Consider the following 24,599-nt stretch of genomic DNA (forward strand, 5'->3'; position numbering starts at 1 on the left):
AGCATCCTCCAGTTTTTTTTTTCTTTAACGTATCTGCCTGCTGCAGGGTCTCATCATTGAAAGCTCATGATCGGCTTTATCAGATGCTGGTCATGTGGTAGTGCAGACGAAATGAGGCAGCAGAATGCGCGCTCAAGTGACGGTCTACCATAAACCCGTTCCCGTACAGATAATACAGAAAAAATTTTAAGCAGTGTACTGTAATTATATGAAGTACGTTCTTTCCAAGTGCAATAGTGCCTGCAATTCTGGGATTGTTTCGGGTCCACAACTTTTTGACCACCTTCGCGATCAATGTAAAATGCGGCGCCAGCACGACCTTCAATGTCGAGTACAATCACAGTGCTGAATACACGCGTACAAAGGTCGACAGACAAAGAGAGGCAAAGCGACAACAGTGATCCTTGCGAAGAGCGAAGTGGTTAACGGGCCACAATCATTTGCGTTAGGCGACCCCGTCAAGGCAAAGCGATACGTAGCGTCGTAACAAAATGGAGAAAGAAAAAGATAAAAAGCATGCGCTCGTTTTCGCGAGAGGAGCTCGTTGTATTCCATTTCGTCTGCGTGAGTTCAAACACGGTAGTGGCGGGTGAGAGCAGACGACGCTTAGCAGACGGTGGGCTATGTGTTCGTGCTGCAGCTTTCGTGAGAAGAAAGGCGCCGAGTTTTCTTTTTAACCTTTTTTTTTTTTTCTTTGCGGGCTGCGCTTTTTTGCTGTCTCTCGTACGGTGGCGGCGGTGACATCGTTTGGACAGAGCCAGCTGCTACGTTGACGGACGAATTGCCGAAAGAAAAAAGGAACAGCACCACTCCCACGACGAAGCGGGCCGACACTCGCTCAAGGTCGAGCGAACGGAGCACCACGTTGATGCGTCAGGTTGATGGAAAGCTCTGCCGACGACGACAGCGGCGAAAGGACTCGACGCCCGCTACCGGCTTTCTGCGCAAAAACACGACGCATCACAACGTTGAGTCGAGACACGTGACTATAACGCGGCAATCCCTTCCGGTAGCTTAGGAGAGAGAAAGCAAATGCCCGCTATTCATACGACCACCGCACGCCAGTGTATAATAGAAGAAAAAATCAACATTGATCGAAGGTGCGCAAGCATTTAATTTTTCTCAGGTTCGCTATTTTACCTCCCAACAATGCATAGGCGTTTTCTCTTCATCGCAGAGTGGTTTTGCCACGGAAAGCGTCGCTGTGGCCTACAGACAAAGGGCAATCCTCGCACACGAACGAGTGTTGATCTCCAAGCGCTCAGATTTCCACTGCAGGCTCCCAGAATCAAACCCTCAGAAGGCGGGCTTATGCGTCCTCGGCTCTGACAGGCCGGGAAGAACTGAGTGACTCGCGAAAGGCGTGCGAGTGGCTATTCAGTCGAGCGGCAATATTCCACGTTGATACAGCGCGCAGAATACTTCGTCGATTTCTGGGGAACTGCAGACTCTTTATAACCAACTCGGGTAGTTGGGAAGCCTCTGAAACTGCAGTATACAGCCGCCGATCTTGCGGTATACCCGTTTACCGTGTCGTTCTTCAGTCAATGCACTCGTTCGCAACGACTCTTTGCATGGCATCTGCCGTGGCAACCGAAGCCGCCGTTATGAGGAATGCGTACAGCCTGGCTTCACGTTCCATTTTTCAGCTGAGATCTCTGGTTGGTTTCCCGTCGAACGGAATCGAGCGAGACGAAGAGGGGGGAACCAAAGCGAAACAAACACGGTCGTTTCAACGCGTGCCTTCACGCTCGACTGCGTCCCTAGCGCTAGATTTTGGCACACAAGTCGAGCTCGCCGAAGAAAAGAAAGGAAGACGCGACTTCGACTCTTCAAGGTCGACGCTGCTGTGCCGAACTCCGCGACCGTGTACAGCGCGTTCTTCGCAGGTGAGCTCGCGAATTTGTTTGTTGCTTCCATGTATTTTTCGTCTTTCTTTCCCCTTTTCGCATTTTGCCCAATCGTGCAGTATATATTAGTGACAAGTAGAATGTTATATTCCGCTCGGCTATGTCGTATTTTAGCTCTCCCAGTTAATGGCACTGGTGTGTTTTACACCAAGCAGCTGTGGGGCGTTTCAAAGCAACGCTGTCATTCCACTGTTCAAAACCTTGGAGCGATGCACCGCCGGAAAAAACACTTTGCCAAAGACGCAAGGCGGCAGCGGGCTGCGCTCAAGGTTGCGCCTGTCGGTTACTCCTGAAGCAAGACGCAGTTGGTATTCGAGAAGCACGCCGTCTACCTCGCGACTTCGACGTATACGTAAACAATAACGGAGGAACTTAGTATGCGTGCGTGCGCGACAGAAAAGCAGGTCGCCCCTTTGGGTCCCGTACTCGGGGGCCTCATTCAGACGAGGTTGGAATGCAGAAACGCTCGCGTGCCATGATTTGGGTACAGGTGCTCAAAATTAACTGGGAACCATCCACGCACTGCGGAGTCCCTCGTAAGCCACTGCGCCGTTTCTGGACGGTAAACTCCGCGACATTGAGCTGTGGTCAGAGGCTGACTCCCAGGGAGTTGTTTGCTTGCGTGTGCAAAAAACGGCTTCTTCTTCGTCGGCCCTTGCGCGCTGGTCGGTCGGGATAGTCAATAACGAACCTTACCTACGTGCCAACACCCTTGACATTTGGGCGGCTTGATCCGCTTTGTGAGAATTTGGGGTGCGTTTACAATCTCGAAGCGCTTAAGCTTGCGTGAATACGGTACGCAGGTTCCTCAGAGCTCGGCCCAGACGGCGGCCTACACCGCGATGATTCTGCCGCGCCGCAAAGAGCACGGCAACGTTTTACTTGGGGCCGGCTGGGAGTGCGGTCGGGCGGGGGGCCGGGCGGGGGGCAGTGCGGGGGGGAGGGGGGGTGCGAGGCAGTTGACAACGAGGAAAACGTCTCTGTCCTCTTGCCCCCGAGGAGAGAGAGGTTTCAGGAGAAGTGGTGGGTTGTGGGCGACGTGTTGTATAAGCGATGCGGCAATTGTGGATGCAGAATGGGCCACGCCGCCGTACGTGCGCACGAACCAGCCGCCCTGCTCCAGATCTCAGCCGTCGCTAAAATCTAACCTCCCCCGCCCTCCCCCCCCTCCTCCACGCAAACACACTTTAAGTGCCGTTCCACCCCTCTATACAGCGCGCCTTTTCTCCTGCTCACCCAATCCGCTTTTAACGATGAAAAAGAAAAAAAAAAGAAGAAAAGGAAAGTGAGGTTAGGGGGAAGGGGAGGGATGGAGATTACGCCGCGCAAAGGCCTAAAAACAAAGCCCGCGCCTCTTTTGAAGCGACACGTAGTGGTAGTGCGGACCAGAGCGATGAGTTTGGGGTTGACACTGTTTCGAGTCTCACAGTCAGAGGTCGCCTCCCTTTGTGTGGCTGGGGTGTGCTGCCGCGTGGGACAGATGGCGCCATTACTGTATTTACCACTGTTTCTTTTTCTTCAACTGCGGTGGACTACAGCGGTGCGAACCACGCCTCACACAAAAGAAACCTGACCGTGAGCTCATTAGCTCGGCTGCTGGGCGCGCGCTTCGGGGCGCATAATAGTGTCTCGGGTCCCGACCGTGCGACGTAGGGTGGCAACGAGCGAATTCATTCGCCGTGGTCTACATTTCCGCACGTCGTTAAATGCCACCTCCCCCCCCCCCCCCCCCACTCACACACACAACCCCACCAGGAGTTCAAGGTGTGGCTTCGAGCTCACCTCGAACTTCAGCACTAACGGTGACACGAAGGCCTGGAGCGGGCGCGTCGAAATTAGTCTCGGGGTTGTAGCTGTATTGCTGCAGGCTGTGGCGGCGTAAACACCATTACCCTTTCATTTATTCTGTTGTATGTCATGGTTTGTTTTCCATATTTGCCGGATCTCAGTATATGATAATCAACGTTTTTTTTTATTTATTTACCACTGCTTCTTTTGTTCTGTATTATTTCTTATTATCTCTCAGTAAGTCTTTTCTCTCGCGCAACAACCGCACTGCTTTTTCTCACTCTAGTGCGCAAATGTGTCTCGAAGCTTTCGTTTTTGTTTATGTTGCGAGTTGCTCTTGGGACCTCGTAATCATTATTTTTCCAGTATGTGTCCCGCCTAACTATGTGTAATATGTAGTTATGTGCAATATGTGTAATGCTACTAATTGTATAGTTGTGTACCAATATGTGATAAGTTGTATAATTTCTGTTCCCCTATGTAGTACCCCTTCAAGGGTATTCCTGAATGCCCTATTTGCGCTATTCTACCACGCTACCAATTTTTGGCGCACATATTGCAGCCAAGGCATATATATATATATATATATATATATATATATATATAGCATATCGTTTTCGCTATCTGCCGACAACAGGAAGCCACCTTCAGTAAAATGCACCAGACATGCCACACTTCTGGAAGCTTGCGCAACCATCGTCTGCGGGAGGGTATTCCACGCTCCATGGACCTACCTTGCGATGTCTCCGAGTGTCACTTCTTTTTTTTTTTTGGTAAGAATCGGTGTCATTTTCTTTTCGTTTGTGTATAATTAATTACGATTGCAACGCGCATACCAATTTGAACGCACCTTTTACTTTTAAAAAATTGCCGGTTAGAATCGTGCAAACAAGGTAATTTCTTATGAATGAAGAGATGCGTTACTTTACAGGGATAAATCCAGAGTTACTTTGCATCTCAACTACCATTCTGAGGTGATGAGAAATACTACATTTAAGCTAACTTCTAGCCGTTTGATGCAACATTACACGCACATCCGGACGTTTATTGCTATCGCATTCGTCTGTCATTGCGTTTATTACCTCGCGAATAGATATTCACTGAAAGACAGGCAGTTATCGTCCTATATATACCGGGAAATTTCGCCCATTGACGTAACCCGTCAGGCTACAAATTTCCAAACTGGGAGTGTGCATAGTTACGTTTCTCACTACAAGCCGAAATAGCTTGATTGCTCCATTATCATTGCGATATGGCCGTCAAGTCGGAGCGTTGGTTTTATCTTCGATCAGCGGCATACGTTTGACTAAGAAACGAACCTATTTGTGGGTTACTATAGCTACGCCACAATTACCTTTGAGCAATGTTCTGTCCTTTTTTTTTTATTGTGAGCTGCATATTTAACGCGTATACAAAGTAGCCTAGTCCGTTTTCTTTTACCTCTTTCTTTCTCTATTTTTAAAAAAATTGCCTGCACAAAGAGTATGAACATCTTGAAGGGGCAGCGCAAAAAAACGACGACAGAAGGCAGGAACACACAGGACAGCGCTGACAGCGTGTTCCTGCCTTCTGTCGTCGTTTTTTTTTTTGCGCTGCCCCTTCAAGATGTTCAACCAGTACCAACTCGCCCAAATGTCGATCCTTCTACAAAGAGTATGGGCTTCGCGAACGTTTTCTCTAATCGATGGTCAATGGTCAACTGCTGCTAGGCGATGCAGTAATACAGCCTATAAGAACAGGTGGGCAATTTTCATGGTGTTTTTAGAACCCTCAATAAGTTTCTTTTTCGCTAAATCCGCACGGCTACAGGCACGTTTCTGCAGGTATTCCCATGCATAATAACCTAAGTCGCGCGTGGTTGCAAGATGCGCGACAACTCGAAATCCTCCATGTTTACCTCGTATACTGACGCTCAAGTAAACGACGAAAATTCCAGCACGACATGCAAGGTTCATGAAACATGGCTTTGTATGTACTCCGCTCTTTCGTACCTGCATGTTGTGTTGGAAAGATTGAGGCATGCAGTATACATCGGCTACTTTATTTCTCGGTGTTATACAGCAAAGTAAAGAAATATTAAATAAATAAAAAGGCACGCAGATTCAGCGCAACGTTGGAATCTAAATGACGCGCGGTTTGTTTGAATTAGCGAAGTAGCAGCGGTAACGGCTGACGTTACCGCTGCACACCTGTGGCATGCATGTTAACTTGACTGCATCACGAGCACGAAGGCGACGCATATTGTGGAAAGAACTATCCTGACGAGAGGTGTATATGTCACGTGGAAGTATACGACGCGTGCGCAAATACATTTGAGACTTCATTCCATCCCGTTGTGTCGCGGTGGCACATCCGATCTGAGGCACTGGCTGAGAACAGGCCCCTGTGGCACGCATACCTGCAGTGCTGAAGAGTGTCCGTTTGGCCACACGCGCCCAGCGAGCCACGTTGTCTGCTGTGCCATGCGCCTGCCGCGGCAGCGAGTTATGTATTCGGGCACGTACCCATGGTGGCCCAACGGTTGTCTCTCTTTGTCGACAAATATACCTCCCAAGGAAACGACGACAAGCGCTAAACGCCAAGGAGGACGCAAAGAAAGCTTCACTTTGATAAATAAACAAATAAATGAAAACAATTAACGCTGGGACGATCCCAATGATTATTTATGTAATGTGAAACTTTCTTTGTTTTCTTTTTCTTTTTTGAAAGTTGTTGACGTCGCCAATTTGCGCAAGGAGGACCATGGCATGACGACGCTGGAGTGCAAAGACGGCGTGCCGACAAAGTGGTGCCAACGCTGGAGTGATGCGGACGAGATGACGATATTAAAACGATGACAATGATATGACGACGACGGGCAATGATGAAAATGGTGTCGCGGCAACTGCGCGGCGACAAAAGGACGGGGACAATGGGTTGACGACGGAGCAACTGCTACGGCAAAATGACGTCAATGGAACGGCCACGGCGGCATGACGACAATTTTGTGATTACGACGCGATGTCGACAGTGGCATGACGACGATGGACTAATGACGGCTCGAAAGTGGCGTGATACGACAAGGATACGACAACGCAGTTACAGCGACGATACGACAAAGCAGTAAGAGCAACAGAGGAAAAACGGCGGAAAGATGACCACGGCATGACCACGAAAGAATGATCGCAGTGTCGTCATGGCAACGGAATGACGTCAACGGGACGACGACGACGACGACAGCATGACAACGACGGCATGCTGGTGTAGGATCTCGCGTGCATTACCTGCCGCCGCGGGCCACCTTAATTGGAACTATATAGCTGGTGCTTTCTTGCGCTGTGTCTGGCAACTTTTGGAGCTGCGCTATTTCGGGGATTAGCCCACACATTTCAGAGCCAAGACTGGCGTGCCCTTGCACGTGACCTTGCCCTGATCTTGGCTCTGACTAGGAAAGGGAACGCCTCGCATTCAAAAAAAGAAATAACTGTGCAACGGACAGTTCTTACGTCTACCCATGCCGCTAACCGAATTATGTATCCGCTTTGTAATCCCCACCCATTTGCGCAAATAGTCCTGCGCGTACTTTTAAGCATCACTTAGTGCCACGTTGCAGGGACGGCGAAGAAACAGACAGTGCCACCAGTGTGAGTAATGAATCTTTCTTATTGGGCCGACCTTGTCCCCGGAAAAAAATAAATAGCACTCATAGCACAACGACAGCGGTGAGCACACAGTCGTCGAAATGCGATATGCAGATCAAGTGCGCTTTACGCATGGCTTATCGTACTTTCCCGGGTAGTCGCTGGTGCTCGCGTGCGTTCAAGAATGTACGCCACTATTCGCGCCGTGCACGCAACCTAGTTAGGCAAGTCTTTGGCTGCGGCGTCGATCGGTGACGACATCCGGTAAAGTTCCGATACGTGTATAGGCGACTCCTGCGCCGAGCGGTAACTTTGTAACAGTGGTTGGTGGAAAATGACCACCGGAAAAAAAGACATAAACAGTGAACGCGTATCAACACTGTGACAACGAATTACGCGGCATTACCTGTTCACTTCCGCCGTCTCTGTGAGGAACAGGGCCGATAACTAACACTCGGGGACATTAAATTAGGAACGCTCGATCGGATATAAGTTATATTACGAACGCCTCAGTTGTTCGAGCCTGTACTGGGGTTAAGGGACTCTTGGCTCGGCTGGGCGGTAATAAACGAGTCGCAAATTTCACTTCGCAATTCTTGAAGCTCCAAGTGCACTTGCTGTGTAGACACGATTTCGTACCGTGCAAAATCTACGAAGGAGAAAACTTGAGTCTGAGCTTTCGTTTCTGTGTCGTGCATACCCAAGTACCGTGAGGCTATATTGGCTAACTATTTATTAGGTAAAACTATAAGCTCAGTGTAGCAGCAGCCAGCAGGTCAGGTTACAAGTAAGCGCCGTGACACGGTTCGTTGAATAGTAAGTAACGTTTCCCAATGCTGTCTGGTTGTCGCGCTCCTCTACAACGTAAGCGTGTACGATTCGTTGTAGCTGAAGCATGCGTGTTTGCACCTCGTACTCCGGTTTAGGAGCGCCCCGGAGGCAACAGTTTCGCTTGCCAGGTCCAGGCGGACACGAAACGGTGACTGTGACACAAGTTTGTAGCTAATGCCCAATCACGCCTGGCCGTTCGATGCCGAGTAGTTTATTATGTCCTACTCGCCGAAGCAAAGAACAACGAAGGTAGAGGGAGGGGGCAGGAACTCAGACGACACGCAGGATTCCTTTATTACGTATTTATTCTTCCTCTTTACAATACACTCAAATCGCAAATACATCGCACCCGGAGGGTGCTAACATGTTGAACAAGAAAGCGTACAATACGAATAATAGCTGGGCATACGTGGCGGTTAATGCATAAGCGTGAGAACATGAAACTATAGAAGCAATTTACAGTGGTACAAATTTGAAAGGGAACACGCTATCAGCAATCTTCCGTCGATGAGTGCTGAAATTTGGCCTGAAGGCCCAGGGACAGTATTTTGCGCGTAATTGTACGTGGGATAGATAATATAGGTCAACTTGTTTCCCATGAACAGATGGTCAGGTTATATTGCCTTTATTAGTAAATAGGTGCTTTCCTTTAATAGTGGACCGTACTGTACATTTATACTGAGCTATGCATCCGTTTAAGCGTAGGTCCATCGTAAGAATACGAAAGTTCATTAACATTTTCTAGCCAGGATCTGGGTCTGCATTCCATCTTTGATGTGTCTCGGAAGCTAGATGTCCTTACATTATATACGAAACACTTAGTGATAATAAAGAAAAGTTTTGATTCTAATTCTAGGCACGTATTCCCAAGACTTCTTTTACGGAAGTTGCGGTTGGCCATAGTTGCTTATCTAAGAAGATATGAAAATAGTTTTCTTAGATAAAGTAAGAAAAGGTAAGGAAAGAGCTTTGTCGGTAAAAAAAATTATTATTATTATTATTATTATTATTATTATTATTATTATTATTATTATTATTATTATTATTATTATTATTATTATTATTATTATTATTATTATTATTATTATTATTAGCTAAGTGCGTTTTCCGGATGGTTGCTCGGGCATCCGCTAACCATGCTAACCACCGGCGCGATAACCCTAGGCAATCACCCGCAGTTATGGCCGAAAGGAACTTCCGTAAGAGAATTTTTGTCTATGCGTTCCCAGAATTACAACCACAACTTTTCTTCATTGCCACTAAATATTTCGTACATCCTAATAAGTTATCTAACTTCCGATGCCCAACAACGCTGTCCAAGGGTCCCGACTTGTGGCAGTAGCGCGAGCAAACATAAAGACAGAGGAGACATACAAGACAACTACACATAAATGAACGACACAGCGTACTGTGCAATTTGCAATACATCAGTTAGTATAACACAAAAGTATACCACGCTCACACAGCACAGCGTAGAAGTACAAAAACTTTCCATAGGAGCCACATGTCCGCGTACAGCAGCCCGCTTCAGTGCGCTGCAGTGCTACTGAAAGCAAGGACGGGAAACGTCGAGGGGAATTGCGAGCGAGAGTGCACTTTCTTCGCCTGCGGGGAAGCGGCGATTTCTCGAGCACGAGAGGGTTGTTGTGCGTGTGTGTGTTGGCTTGAGGCGTGGAAAGCAGGTATGCGGGAGGTAGAGTTTAGCGAGCGTCATGCGCCGCGGGAAGAGTTAACGATGCCGAATTGAGGAAGCCAGTGCGCGCAGGCGGGCGAAATGAACGGACACGGGGAGGGGCGAAACGTGGGAGCTACACGTGGTCGTGGTGAGCGTACGACTCGTGTGCGGTCGGCGTCTGTCTGCCGATGGTGCGCCTTTGGAAATGAGAAAAAAAGAAAAAAAGAGAGGAAGGTAAGTTAGGAGGAGGAGAAGGAGCTGGAAGAGAGAGAGAGGCTGGAGAGAGAAGTGGGCGAATTCGCAAAGCTCTTCGTTCGGCAATGCTGCTTGCTATTGCCCAGCCGTTTCTTTTTTTTTTTTTTTTTTTACAGTGTTCGCCATCACGATTGGCTGACATCTGTCCTTACGAAAAAAACTTTGCAGTGTAAGAACTTTATTTTGTGTGTGTGTGTGTGTGTGTGTGTCTGTGGGAACGGGCCCAGGTACTCAGACAAGCGCTAAGAACGGGCCACGAATAAACGTTGGACCGGGTGCCGATTTGCTCGCGGTGCTCGCATCAGGGTGGAGCGCTGGGCTAGTTGGAATAGATGCGGCACAAACATTCATCCTAATAAGATAAACAATAACAAGAATAAACATCCAACCTAATAAGTTTCCTGTCCGACCAGCCGCAGACGCAGTGGCTCAATTGTTACGGCGTTGTGCAGCAACTAAGCACGATGTCGTGGGTTCGTATACGAGAAGCGGCAGCCACATTCTGATGGGGGCGGCATGCGAAAAGAAATGATCATGTCCCACGCGTGCTTTCGGGTACACGTTGTAAGAGTGTCAGGCGGTCGAAATTACTCCGGAGCTCCCCGTTATTTTTGCCACTCTCATAGCCTGTGTGCGGCTTGAAACAGGCACGTAGTCAATTCAATTCGGGAGGTGCAATTAAATGGAACCGGAAATTGAGCTGATGCTTTGTAATGTAGCAATTGTGCGTGTCTATATATATATATAAAATGTTGCCGTTACTGTTTGCCGATCTACGCTCTCTGCTCAAGCAACATGTTGTTTATCGTCCAAGCTTGCCCGGCATTTCTGACCAGAGATTCACATTCCAGTATGCCGGGCCTTCCAGATAAAAAGGAAAATGTTGTGTACCACGCTGAAACGTACGTGCTGTGAGGGCGACAGCTCATCAACGCAGCGTCTCAGACAACGGAAATACGGCAAACAGGACACTCCCACACTCCCCTTCCCGCAAAAAGAAAATGCAGTTAAAAAAATAAAGAGAAAGAGAAGAAATTGAGCGAAGAGAAAGAGCATTAAACGACTGGATTCAAGCAACTCGGCGAAAACGACGACCTCGCGTAAAACCGGTCATACTGCGCATGCGCGGTGGATACGCAGTGTCATAAGCTGCCGGACTCTCACATTTGCTGTTGGCATGCAGCCTTTCTACACGATCTGTGTGCCCGTATGCGTAAGCTCGTCAGTATTCCAAGAAGTAGATAACTCGCATGCCTTGACGAAAAATATGTTTTTTTAAAGAGAGAAGGTTTGCAACGCTGTACCGACGAGCAAGAAAGGCTATACGCAATGCGAATGCGTAACTCGGATTACCTATGCCCCTTTAAAAAAAAGTATCTTGGGTTTTTAAGTGCCAGAACTACGATACGATTATGAGGGACGCCGTGTAGTGGAAGGATTCCGGAATTACTCTGAAACATCCGGGGTCCTTTAACGTGCACCTTTATCTAAGTGCACACGAGAGTTCTTGCATTTCACGAGCGTCCAAATGCGGCCGCCCTGTATAGGCGGCACCGAACCCGCGACCTCGAGCTGGGCAGAAGAAACGCGATCCGAAGGACAGCGACCGACACGTATACGCGAGAAGGCGGGACGGACGGACGCCAAATCCGCTGCGACTGAGGCCCCGAGAACAGAACGCGTCTCATTCCGGGCCCGTAAGTGTGCAACGAATGTTCGGCGACAAATTGAACCGTATAATACACGGCTGGCCATTCAAGGGCAGTGTTCGCCTCAAGTAACGCCCATCTTCGGAGGCACTTCGACGCGCACAATAAGCGAGACCCACGTTTAGTATAACGGCTACGTGCCGCAACGTTGCGTTCGGTAATACCATAGCTACGGTCGGACGAGGCGAGTTTTTTCCACGACGTTCGTTGCAAGAATGAAAAGTCAAGGGGACCCGGGAGCAGTGCCAAGGATTGCTCCAGTCACCTAGGGCGTAATGACCCTTCTTGGGTTTGCGGTAAAAGCGAACGGGTATATACTTACACTCCACACAGCATATCCAGGCCACGGACTCCGGTACGGAGTCCGCCGAGGTCTTGACGCGCCTTATGCGTAGCCGAAGGTTCCGCTAAGCGAGATTACAGCTATAAAGATCTCTCTACCTCCTGTGCGCGGCACTCACACACACACACTCGAAGAAACACGCCCGCCGTATGCCGGAAGCCGCGAAATATAGAAAAAGAAAAAGAGAGAACGGCTCGCAGCTTGCGGTAGCACCAAGGTCGCTGCTGCCGCGCCAAGCGCGGGTTTCCACTATGCAGCAAGATCGCGCGTTGCCTTGAGCGGCGGCACCCGTTAACCCGGCGATACGAATCCCCCCTGAATCAGAGGCCGTCCGCTTTTTCGAGCGCACTTCTTACTGCGCGGTCCTTGCCTTCGGATTACGGCTCGCCAACGCGTTTGGTGGCGTAACTTAACTTTACGCAACCAATTAACTACTTTCTAGGTTCTTTCTTGGCGCACGCCCAGCGCAACAGCAAAATGAAGGCAGACAACGCTGGTCGTCGACTGCGAGCGCGGACGTGAGTGATTTTGCGACGATGGAGTTCGATGTTCGAAGATTCGAATAATTCCACCGGCGTGTATAAGTGTTTCCGTTGCATGCGAAAATGCAACACAGCATCCTGGAGGGAATCGATCCGAGATCGGGGCGGGAAACGGATAGACAACACCTTTTTCGCGGGCTAAATGTCGCTAAATCCTCCCACGGCGAAGGTGGGCCATGCCGTCGCTTCCAGGGGAACCGTCCACGGAGATAGGGCGTGGCCAATATGGCCTCGCGCGCGAGGAGCTTTAGGCAACATATTGTTCGAGATCAAAGAAGTGCAAGTAAATCCGATATTTAATAAATAAGCTATATGAAAAGACGGTAAACAGGTACGAACGCAACGAAATGTTGCACCGAAGACTGCGTCGACGGATGCATCGAAGGATCGACAAGTCCGGCGTCTTGGGTTTTCCGCGTTTAACTTGCCGACAGCGGCCTTCTGCGCGCTTTTTACTGTCGATAAACTTTTGGTATCAGCCTATAGCTGTTTTTGTTGGCCCAGTTTTTGAGTAATTTTAGTCACTACAGTTTTCCCTCTACACCTTCGATATTAACCGTGCAGTGCTGGCGGCCTCAGGATCTCCAGCAGGCGAGTGATCCCCTTGAAGCGCCCAAGTGGGCGTGGTACACGGAACAAGCTTCGAGGCTGGCCGCCGCCATCTGCTGCATTCCATGCAGCCTTCATAACGACCGTGAGAAACGAGGAGACAACGGGGCCTTCCACTTCTCCCTAATGTGAAGAAGAGACCACGACACGATGAGGTGTGAACACAAGCCTACCAACAGACGATGTTGCCGAACACATTGACCAGGCAAGTTCTACGGCTGTCGCGTACAAGAAACAGCGAGCACCTGGAATTTCGGTTATCTGCCAACCAACGCAACCTGAGTAACGCTGCGGAAAGTAAACCAGAACATTCTAGCATCATCGATCGTGTCGACAGCACAAGGAAAAGTCCTCAGTCATTGCCTCAATAAGGATGGCAGCCTCATTGGGAGAGTGTCATCGCTCACCGCCGCTAATAGCCTGCTCACTGTCACTACGCTAGGAGGGACGGCCGCTCAAGCTCGCGCTCCCGTCTTCCTACTCGGTCACGTATTCAAGAAGTCCCTGCTGAGTGCTCTGACAAAGAGTTACAGGAATGCCTCTCGGGACAAGGCATCCTGTCAGCTCGTAGGCAAGTTTTCTACATCCCTAACGAGGAAGAAACCACTACAGAAGCACATCGAAGATCAGCGATTCTAGAATTCGTGAAGAATTCTCCCATGCCAAAACATGTCCTACTTGGATTCAGCAGCTACCCTGTGACTGAGTACATGGGATCTGCAACGCAATGTAACAAATGCCAAAGGCATGGTCATATTGCAAACTACTGCAGTATACTATCCGCTGCAGGGTACGTATGCGCAGGGTATGGTCCCATCAACACAAAAGATTTCGCTTCTCGGGCTCAACAGCAATGTGCTAACTGCGGTGAACCTCATCCGGCGTCGAACGGACGAAGCACGAAGAAAAGGACAGTTGTACTTGTACACGCAGTCGAACGAGTACAAGGAGAACGTCCCATCGTGGCGAGAGCCCCCACCGAATCCAGAGCTGGTATTTACGAGCTCGACGTGTTTTCGACGTCGAGGAGCGACACCGAAAGACACCCTTGTCGATTCTGATACCCCACAACGTGGACAAACGCCAAAAGAGACCTATGCTCCATCTGTTCGGGAATCACGAGAACCTACCAATTCGCTGCAAAAGACCTCGCAAGACCTGACATCTGGTCAACCTACAACCGCACTCCAGAACACCAGGGAAGTTCATGCATATCCTTCGTTCTCGACAAGTGAAATCAATATCGCAAATTTGATTGCGCCTGTGCTGTTCGGTGCAATCAAAGCTCTTCGCGCTAATCCTGCAGTTAGTAACCTCCCAGAGGTTGAGGCTGCCATTGCTATTGAGCCTCTAGTGACAGCCTCTTACACGTCAAACCGCATTTCTTCGTTGAACCAACAATGACTTCTTCGGGTGCCTCAATGCCAGCGGATACCACAAACAGTCATCTAAACATTGTGTACTATTTTTCAATGGAACGCCTGAAGTCTGCGTTCGAAGTTCTCTGATTTTCAGCACATTATGCATACTTACAAATTTCTTTTTGTGGTAATATCCGAGTCACGCGTAGACCAGACCTTCCGGACAAGTGGTCATCATTTCCTCAATTCGCAGCGGACGAATGGTGTCAGCCGGCTACTGATTGGCTTCCGCAACGACGTTCCTGTAGCCGAGACTGCTGTCTACCAACATAACACGAATAAGTACATCTGCGCAAAAACAATAATTGGCAAGCGGACATTTACTCTAATAGCTGCCTGCGTGGAGCCAGGGGCAGTATTTGATGTGTCAAGACTCGAAAATTTAATCTCAACAACACCTGGTCCACACATTATCTGTGGAGATTTTAATGCCCATAACATAATTTGGGGCAGTATGCGCACCCGTGGGTGACGATATAGGCTGGCTAATTTACTCGCGGACCATCGCACTGAACCAATAAGCGACGGTAGCATTACTTACCTGAAGGGGCCACGAGCCACCAGCTGCATTGATCTATGCTTTGTGTCAAGGTCTTTTGTTCAAAGGTTTAGCTAGCGCAATGACTTCGAGACGAGATGCAGTGGCCTTTACCCAATTCTGATATCTGTTTCTGGCTCACAAACACCTTCACTAAAAGTAAAAATGAAATACACAGACTAGGATGCTTTTGGAGATACCTCTAGCCGGAGTAGCACAGCTGCAACTCGAGGAAGCGAACTTGGGCCGACAATAGCCCATTGCCCGAAGAAAACATCGCGTGCTACATTCAGGCAGCCCGACATTCCTGCTAATGATGAAGAGTATGAGCCCCTTCGCGCCAACCGAAGACGTGCGGAGCGAGAAGTACTGCTTACTGGGGATCTTGAATATCTCCGTGCTTCTCGACGAGCACAACGTCGAATAAAATTGTTATCTCACGAAACTGTTGCGGCAATAGTGAACAGATTTCTGCGTTACTCTGGATGGACGTAAACCCGTGGCTGTTATCTGGTGTGTTATCAGACGACTGCGGATGCCAGCCCAGTAATTATATATACCCTTTCATGACGCTCTCATTACACGAAGTCTAACCGTGAAACAAACTGCAGAAGAATACTGCAGGCTTATTTCTGGATCTGGGTATCGTGGTACACACAGCGTGTCTTCGGCTGACAAGCAACTTCCGCGAACGTCTATGAATGCAATGGACCTCCTCTTCACCATGGAAGAACTTTGAGCGGCTATAGCTGATACCTGCAAAAAGTCTTCTCCCGGCCTCGCCCAAGTCAGCTATCAAGCTATAGCGCACCTGTCCCGCCACTGCCGTCCCCGACTGCTGGAAATGTACAATACTTCGTGAACAAGTGGTACAGTGCCTGCCGAATGGAAACTCGCGAAAATTTTACCTGTCATCAAGCCTGGGGAAGAGCTGACCAGCTACGCATCTTTCCGACCTATCGCTCTACTCGACTGTGTTGAGAAACTAATGGGAAAAAATGATTCATAAGCAAATGACATGGTTCCTTGAAACGCGAGGCATCCATCCCAAAGAAATAAATGGCTTTCGGCAGAATATATCAGCGCTGTACAATATAATATCCCAGATTCCTCCGTAGAAAAGCATCTAACTACTGGGCATATTCTAATCGTCATCTTCCTTGACTTCAAAGCCGACTTCGATTTTATTTTACATCACTAAGTTATTGAGGCCCTTGACGCTGTAGTCCTGAGAGGACGCCTTTATACGTGGCTATCCAACTATCTCGAAGAACGGCAGTTTTGTATGGTAACTCCAAAAGGTTTGACATCTTGCTACGCTGTTGAAAAAGGAGTTCAGTCCTTAGCCCCTTTACTATTCAATATCACTCTCGTTCGCTTGAAAAAGAGCCTACCGACTGAGGTGCATATCACACCGTGCGCTGACGACATCTGTATACGGAGTGCCTCACGATCTTGTCAAGTAACTCGGCCGCGACTACAGCGAGTGCTTTTCAAGATGTCATCGTATCGTACATCGCGGGCGCTACATCTATCACCAGAGATGAGCATTGCCATTGCCTGTGCTCGCAAGCGCATGGATGATTACCCACTGATACTTGGTGGTCGAGCCCTTCCATATACGTACGGACACATTCCTTTCTCGGTGTCTTGATCGATCGTAACCTCTCCTGGACACCGGAAATGAAAATGTTACGGGGGAGAATGTCCGGCGCACCCCAAATTATTAGTTTTCTCGCTGGAACCCGGTTGGGTTGCTACTGCCGGTCGATGTTGATGCTTCATAATGCTTTTGTTGATGACCTCCTGCGCTATAGCCTTCCTATCCTGCAACGACTATCCCCAGCTAATAAAAAAGCTTGGAAGCGGCACGTAACAGTAGCCTGCGTGTTTGTCTCGGTCGTCCGAAGGGATCTTTTCCATAAGGACAGCAGCTGAGGACTACTGTTTAAGTCTTGACCTGCTACGAATTCAGGAAACCACCCGCATACATATAAGGCACGTGGTTCAAAACAAGAACCATTTCTTGAGTAATATCAAAATGCAAAACAATTCCGGACTCAGGCAAGCTGTTGGCGAAATTCGACTCACTATCCCCAAACAGGCACCACAGATTATGCCACTACAGTTTCCTCCGTGGATGCTGTCTCCTCTACAGATTCGAAAGTACATCCCTGGAATAGAGTCCAAGAAAAACATGCCTCAGACGCTATTTTACAAATAGCACTGACCTACATGAGCATGAAATACTCCACTACAAAGCACATATATTTACTGACCTGCTCCTCTATGCAACATAGCTCTTCCTGTGGTATTTTCGTTCCTTCCACAGACCAGACATTTTCATGGCGTTTAGAGCGAGTAAAGTCATCAACACTGTCTGAGCTATACGCGATGAAACAGGCGCTAGAATACGTACTACGGCAAATTAAACAACAGTGGTGAATCTTGACAGACTCGAAAGGAGCATTGCAAAGCCTTTGCACGAAAAGCATTAAATCAAGCAATTACATTTTGGTCTAGGACATAGCATACCTACACTACTTGGCATCTAACGATGGACCTGTGATAGCATTTCAGTGGCTTCCAGAACATTGCGGTATAATAGGTAATGAAGAGGCGGATAAAGCAGACCGCAAAGGACGTGATCACATAAAATTTATGAAAGTATTTTTCACTAATAGTGAACCTTCCGCTATGGCGAAGCTATATGTACTTAGTGAACGGCGTAGAAGATGATCTTCACCTTCAGGCAGTTACAAGGTTTTATTCAATATCGACCCAGAACTCCAATCAAGGCTACGACAAAGTCTACCACGGCATCTGGAGACCCTCTATCACCGGCTTCGATTGAACGTTGCATACACGAACAATTTTCTTTTCCGCAATGGCCAGACCACAAATCCATGTTGTGACAACTGTGGCGTGGTATAATCTCTAGAGCACATCTTGCTCGAGTGCCCAGCTTACAGAGACGAGCGACACCAATATAAGATAAACATGGAAAAGCTCCACCAAGGCCCCTTGACAGTAACACGGATGCTGGGTCCCTGGCCTTGCCCATCATAACAGTGCAAAGCCCTGGACTTCTTGTTCTTATACATTGAGTCAATTGGTTTGTTGTCTAAACTATGACTCACGCACGCCGTATCATCAAGACTGTGATTTTACTTTCTTTTGCGTTTACCGTCTGAATGCATCGCATCGGACCTTACCCTACTACTGATAACATCACACGACCTGCATTTTTTAAATTTTATTTTCCCTTTTTCTTTTGCCCCCTTCTTCTAGAGCCTTTCTCCTCCTTAATCCCATTCCTTGCGGAGTAGCATGTAGGTGAAAATACGCTGGCTAAACACTACATTTTCAATAAAGAGCTTTCTCTCTCTCTCTCTATTACTTTTAACTGTCAATCAACGGCTGAACGCTTACTTTGATGCCTGGCCGAAGCATAATTGCGTTGAACGTCTCTGTAGAAGACGAGCGATTTCAGTGTTTTGAAGTTATAGAGTACGCGTATTGCGCGCTCGTGTGTAACCTATACCCTGGCGTTGACGGTCCTGTGACGCCTGTTTACGGTAACCGCATTATCACACATATAACTGCGAGAATTTGCCTCATTTGGTGCGAGCAGTAAGCGCTGCCAGTAACCCATGATAGTAGTGCTTGTGCTCTGAATCACCTATTAGCTATCGTAATATATAAGTCAGCTATCGCATTGTAGGTGTCTTTCAGAGATTATCTGCTTCTTAAGTTGACATAGTTTTGTAGGAACTGATTCTGTTCTGATATTTCTTTTTCTCGTGATATCCAATCCAAACCTCAGAGAAAATGGTAAGATAGACATGCGTGCATCTTTTATAACGACGAGATGATAGCCATTCTTGTTTTTTTTTGGGGGGGGGGGGGTTCTGCAAACAAGTATTTCAGATTTCGAGGCAGAGCTGTCATGCTCTTGTGCCGTGCTAGCTGGCATTCATTCCAGCTTCTGTAGGCTATCTATCAAGAAGTGAGTCGGAGAACAGACGATGCTTTAAACGTATCCACGATAAGGAACACGTGCCAGCGTTTAATTACGTGACGGAATCTCGTGCCAAGGTAAGTCGGTATACATGTTCAACAGCACCGCGGGCACGCCAAGGGTGCCTAACAGATTTGCTTACTGCTCGAACCAAAGCTTAATGTGGTCGCTCGACATTTCCTGCATTTGGCAGCGCTCCGAGATTTGGAGAGATAAGTCAATAACGCCAACTAAACGAAATACCGCACGAAGGCAACCAGTTAGATTCGCTAAACCAGTTTTCCACTTGCCGGCTGCGCTAAACTTCACGGTCTGCCTGTGCGGCCAGGGTCAACAGTGCGCGCTGCCGACGTCGTGTGCGTTCATCTCTCTCAGCGGAGCGAAGATCACTTGGACTCAAAAGAAAGCGATTCGTCGGAAAATCAATTATTTTAAACACTAGAGGCCCGCACGGAAAAACTGCGGAAAGCACGGCAAATTCAAAGAGGAGCAGAAAAATAAAAATAAAGACAGGACATCTCGCGTGAAAGTGATTTCCGATATTTAGATGCGAGTGCGGTGATAAGCTGGCTCCGTTTTCGCAGAGAGTTTCCTACGCTGTAGAGTTGTTCGTAAGAGAAGATGCCAACCAATCGTTATGTTGCACAGGTCAAGTAAGGCGTGAGACAAGATGGCAAACAGCTCCTAAGAACAAAGGGCTTTCTGAATTGGACCTCTGTGCGCACATAGTAAAGTGACGATCGATAATGTTGAGCCTGTGAGTACAGGCTCCTTTCACTAATCTGACGCTTATCGCTCAAACGCGAAGCAAGGAGCGTTGGCCCAGTGTCGTCTGGGCATTGCAACACCTAAGTCTCGTTCATTTAATGAAAGCACGACACGTGCAGATTAATACATTTGGCCGCTACAGACAGAAATCCAAAGAGGGTCACCAAAAGCAGAGAGGACGAAGCAGTGCCGACAGCTCGGAGGTACAGTTTCCAATAAATGCGAAAGCACCCGTGTACTTAGATATAGGTGCACGTTGAAGAACCCCAGGTGGTCGAAATTTCCTGAGTCCTCCACTACGGCGTGGCTCATAATCAAAAAGTGATTTTGGCACGTAAAACCCCATAATTTAATTTGAATTTTAACACTTTCCGATAACAACAGACAAACAACGAGGAGGTCCAACACATGCTAGATGCCCAAGAGTTAACTGAAGCCTACGCGACCTGAAGAGAAGCGCATCGCTGATATTTTCCGACTTATCAGGGACTGCATCATAAGGCTAGCCGGTTTTGACAAAGAAGTAACGTACAACGCCTTTGACGCGTTTGAAGGAATTCTCAAGTGGCGAAAACATGGTGCGAAGGGCTAACTGAACAGACCACCGCGACACGCATGCTCGCTCCAACCAGGGGACACATGCCACGAAGGGCCGTCCGGTACCAAGCTTCGGCGCCGGTCGAAAAGATGACTGCTTCGACTGTCGTCGTTACGCTGCTCGAAACTTGCAGGGTTGCGCCTCTTTGATGCGATAGCTCCTACGTCTGATCGGCCCGGCGGTATCGTACCACGCGCCTCCTGCTTAAAGAGCCGCACAAAGTATACGCTCTCCGGCACAGTCACGGGACGGACTCGAGGGGACGGGCTTCGGACATCGAGGGGTCGGCGGCGTCCCAAAGCGAGCGCAGCTACGGCCTGGCCTCGTGGCGTTGTTGTACTCACTGCGTCCCAGACTCGGCGGGATTGCGTACACGTCGCAAACGGCGCGCCGCGAACCGATGATGCCCGGCACCACCAACGCGGCAGGTCGCTCTAACGAGACAAACAGGAGCGACGCCAAGTCGCGCCGTTCCGCAGCGAATGTGATGCAGTTTGGCGCGGATGCGAACGACGCGGCACCAACAGAGACTCCGAGGAGGAGGAGGAGGAGCACGTAACAATCCGGCGTCTGAACGCGCCGAAGAGGAAAGCGCGCGCGCCGGCGCGAGGAGAGGACGTCGTGACGCAGCCGAGCCGAAACGTCCTCGTGACTGACGTCAGAGACGACCTCGTGGCCATTGGCTGGGCGGCCGGACGGAGCCTAGAAAAGCGCCGGTGCGTCCAGCGGCCGACGACTGCCGCAAGCAGCGACCTTACCGCGAAGTGGTGTGTTGTGTCTGTCGTGTGTGCCGTGCTCGCCGCCCGCGTCGCCCGCGCGCTGCCTCCATACTCCCCGTGTGCATAGACGCTCGCTACCGCCGCCATGGGAATACCGGTGTTCGACCAGCTGAGCTGGGCCTACCACAGCGTGCTTTCCAATACGGACCCTCGCGTGGCCAAGTGGCCGCTCATGGGCAGTCCGCTGCCGGTCATCTCCATCCTCATTGGATACGTCTACTTCGTCAAGGTGTGGGGACCGGCATGGATGCGCGACCGCAAGGCGTTCAACCTGCGCAACATCATACTCACCTACAACATTGGCCATGTGGTGGCCAACGCGTTCTTCTTCCTCTACGGCGGCCGGCTCACGTACTTGTTCGGCGACTACTCGTGGTTCTGCGAGCCCGTCAACCTGACGATGGAGCCCAAGTCGCTGCTGCTCATCAACCTGGGCTGGTGGTACATGCTGCTCAAGCTGAGCGAGCTGCTGGACACCGTGTTCTTCGTGCTCACCAAGAAGAACAGCCACATCTCGGCGCTGCACGTCATCCACCACTCGCTCGTCGCCTGGTCCGTCTGGCTGGGCGTCAACTTCGGCGCCACGGGCCAGAACGCCTTCTTCCCGTTCCTCAACTGCTTCATCCACTGCATCATGTACACGTACTACGCGCTCGCCGCCCTGGGCCCCCGGCTCAGGCCATACCTGTGGTGGAAGCGCTACCTGACCCAGCTGCAGATGAGCCAGTTCATCGCGCTCATGATCCACGGTGCCATCCCGGTGTTCTACGACTGCGGCTTCCCGCCATACTTCGGCTACCTGACTATCTTCGAGGCGGTGCTCTTCTTCGTGCTCTTCTTCAACTTCTACGTGAAGACGTACATGCGGAACACCAACCTGCGCCAAGAAGCAGCCCTCAAGTCCCGCTGAACGACGCGGCGTCGTCGTCCACCGTTCCCTGTAAATACTCCCCTCCCCCACCTGTACATAGAAACTGTTTGCTCGAAAGCAATCACCGCCATTTTCTTAGCTCCTATTGTAATTATAATTATTTTATTATAAATAAAAACAACGATTATCTTTACAAAAGACTGGCGACTTGTAGCAGTTCATTGTACTCGTTTCCGCCGGGGAGAGGAGTGCAGAAGACAGTGGTGCTCGGAGAGGGCACAATGCCTTTCGTTTGCAGATGTGCTTTCACGTTATCCTGTTCGACGGATAATGCTTGTATGCCAACGTAACAGCGCACAGTATACTAGAATCTCCCGGCATGCCACGGCAAGCGATGCTGGAAGTCACGGGTGCTGTCTGTACCTGTGCGCACGGCCAGCGCCATTAATGCTGCGCCGCAATTCCACGCTGGTTTGCAAAGTCGAGAGTAAATTTTTATTTCGTCGCGACTGCCGCGTTTGGTTTGGTTTTCCTTTTGTGATGGCACATGTTCACTGCGGGCCATTGGCCAAGATTTCGACAGTACTGATAAACTGCAGCGTTACGAAATCCCCTTCATCATCAACTTCGTCTTCATCATTCTTCTCTTTTTCTGCCATCGCGTGCACATGTCCCCTGACAAGCTTTTGCAGCTAACTTGGTTGACGGTTGATTGCAAGAAAAAAAAAAGAGCACAACTCAATAGACAGTCGCCGACCGTGCTGGCTTGCCGTGTTACCCAGCCCGTTGACGTGTGTGTGTGTAATATATGTCTTACCCACTCGGCGTGTGTTATGAGCTGCGCTCCGTTCAAGACCTTTTGTAAAGGGGGCCGCTCTTCCTTATTATTCCTTTGTGCCTTTTTTTGTTTGCTTTTTCACGCCGCCTTCGCCGCCGTGATCTTCGACGTTTTGCGCTGTTACGTAACCGGAAGCGGAAACGGCCTATCGCTTTGCCAGCAGCCTGCAGCGTATCGCGCGGACGTTCTTCTTTTCTCCGGGCGTTCGGTCATGCTCCCTGCTCGCACCTCTTTGCGGGTCATCCAGGCCATGCGCCCGGCCTCGCCAGTAAACCGGCCGTTAGCTCGGTCTCTCCACTATCACGCCCGCCGCCTCGGTCGTCACGCCACTTTTTCGAAGGCTCTCCCCACTGACCGCCAAACCTGGAGAGCGGCGTCGGCGGAGTGTGTGTACACCTGTGCGTGCGTGTGTTTGTGTACAGGAGGGCTCGCCCAGATGCGAGGTGTGGTGTCGACCGGGCCGCCTCGGGGCAGAAATTTGGCCGCTTTGGCTCGCGCCGTACCCCCCTCTTCCTCAGCTAGTACCTTCCGAATGCTCCCCCCCCCCCTCGCCCTCTCTGATGGCCCTTATATAACAGCACCGCCCGGGTTCTCTGGCACGCCACGGCCGCCTCCTTTCGGGGGTGCGATGTATCAAAAAAAAAAAAAAAAAAAACTCCGACCCAGAAGCTTTCCAACTGGCTGCTCTCGCTTCCCGATTCGCTCGCCGACGACGAGGACAAATGCCGATGTCCTCGCGTCTTATTCCAGCGCGTACGCGTCCCTTTGGAAGCCGGCGCGTCATTGCAAGAAGCGTCTTCTGCAGGACTTCCGTGTATCGTATGGAGTTGTTAGCGCAGTATTATTCATAACCTATTGGCTATTCTGAATACGTTTGTCGGCAGGATATGGTTTGGTGGTCTGCTGACTATCGACAAAAGGCTGTACGGGCGCGCTTGCACGTTCGACGGCTCAGTTCTTCAAGAAGCGGTTCCTTGCTCGGCGACAGTGGTTCTGTGAAAACGCGACGCCGACGCAAGAAGGACCCTCCCGTCTTGCCGCATGAGAGAACGCGGAAAAGAAAAGCAGGCCGGTCGTTTGGGCTGTGAGAAGGTACCGCCTCCGCGGCTTCAATGACTGTTGTTCTGCTGGCGAAGTGTTGTGTTCACTTTTGACCTCCCTCAACTCGAGACAACTGTGGCTCTAGGGCACGATTTGTGTTCCCTCCTCACTTGCCGCGGTATCCGCCGACGGCCTCGGCAACCTTTGTGCTGACCTTGCGTGTTTCGCACCCGCATACCGTGCCACGAGCGGGGCCTCGGGACAGCTGCTACTTTCGGTGAAGGAAAAGCAGGGCGGACTACAGGCTTACATAGGAATGTACTCGCTTCTATACGGCAAGATACGGGAAACGTACTTGAAGGAGGAGGAAACCCGTACTTCGAGCCTCTTGATGTTTTCGTGCAAATAGAGGCGCGTTTCATGCCCCGTTTCACAATGTAAC

General features: G+C 49.8%; 1 protein-coding gene and 1 pseudogene across 2 annotated transcripts in view; both read left to right on the plus strand.

Moving 5' to 3' along the window:
- Window positions 1-709: 709 nt before the first annotated feature.
- Window positions 710-24,599, plus strand: part of LOC142585729 (uncharacterized) — a 160,913-nt gene continuing 137,023 nt past the window's right edge. For both annotated transcript variants that reach the window (XM_075696706.1, XM_075696707.1), the window contains exon 1: window positions 710-1,889. In XM_075696706.1, the coding sequence (XP_075552821.1) occupies window positions 1,548-1,889 (342 nt within the window). In that variant the 5' untranslated portion in view covers window positions 710-1,547. The remainder of the gene's footprint in view (window positions 1,890-24,599) is intronic.
- Window positions 21,347-22,478, plus strand: LOC142585728 (very long chain fatty acid elongase AAEL008004 pseudogene; annotated as a pseudogene).

This window comes from Dermacentor variabilis, chromosome 6, assembly GCF_050947875.1.
Source record: "Dermacentor variabilis isolate Ectoservices chromosome 6, ASM5094787v1, whole genome shotgun sequence".
NCBI lineage: Eukaryota > Metazoa > Arthropoda > Arachnida > Ixodida > Ixodidae > Dermacentor > Dermacentor variabilis.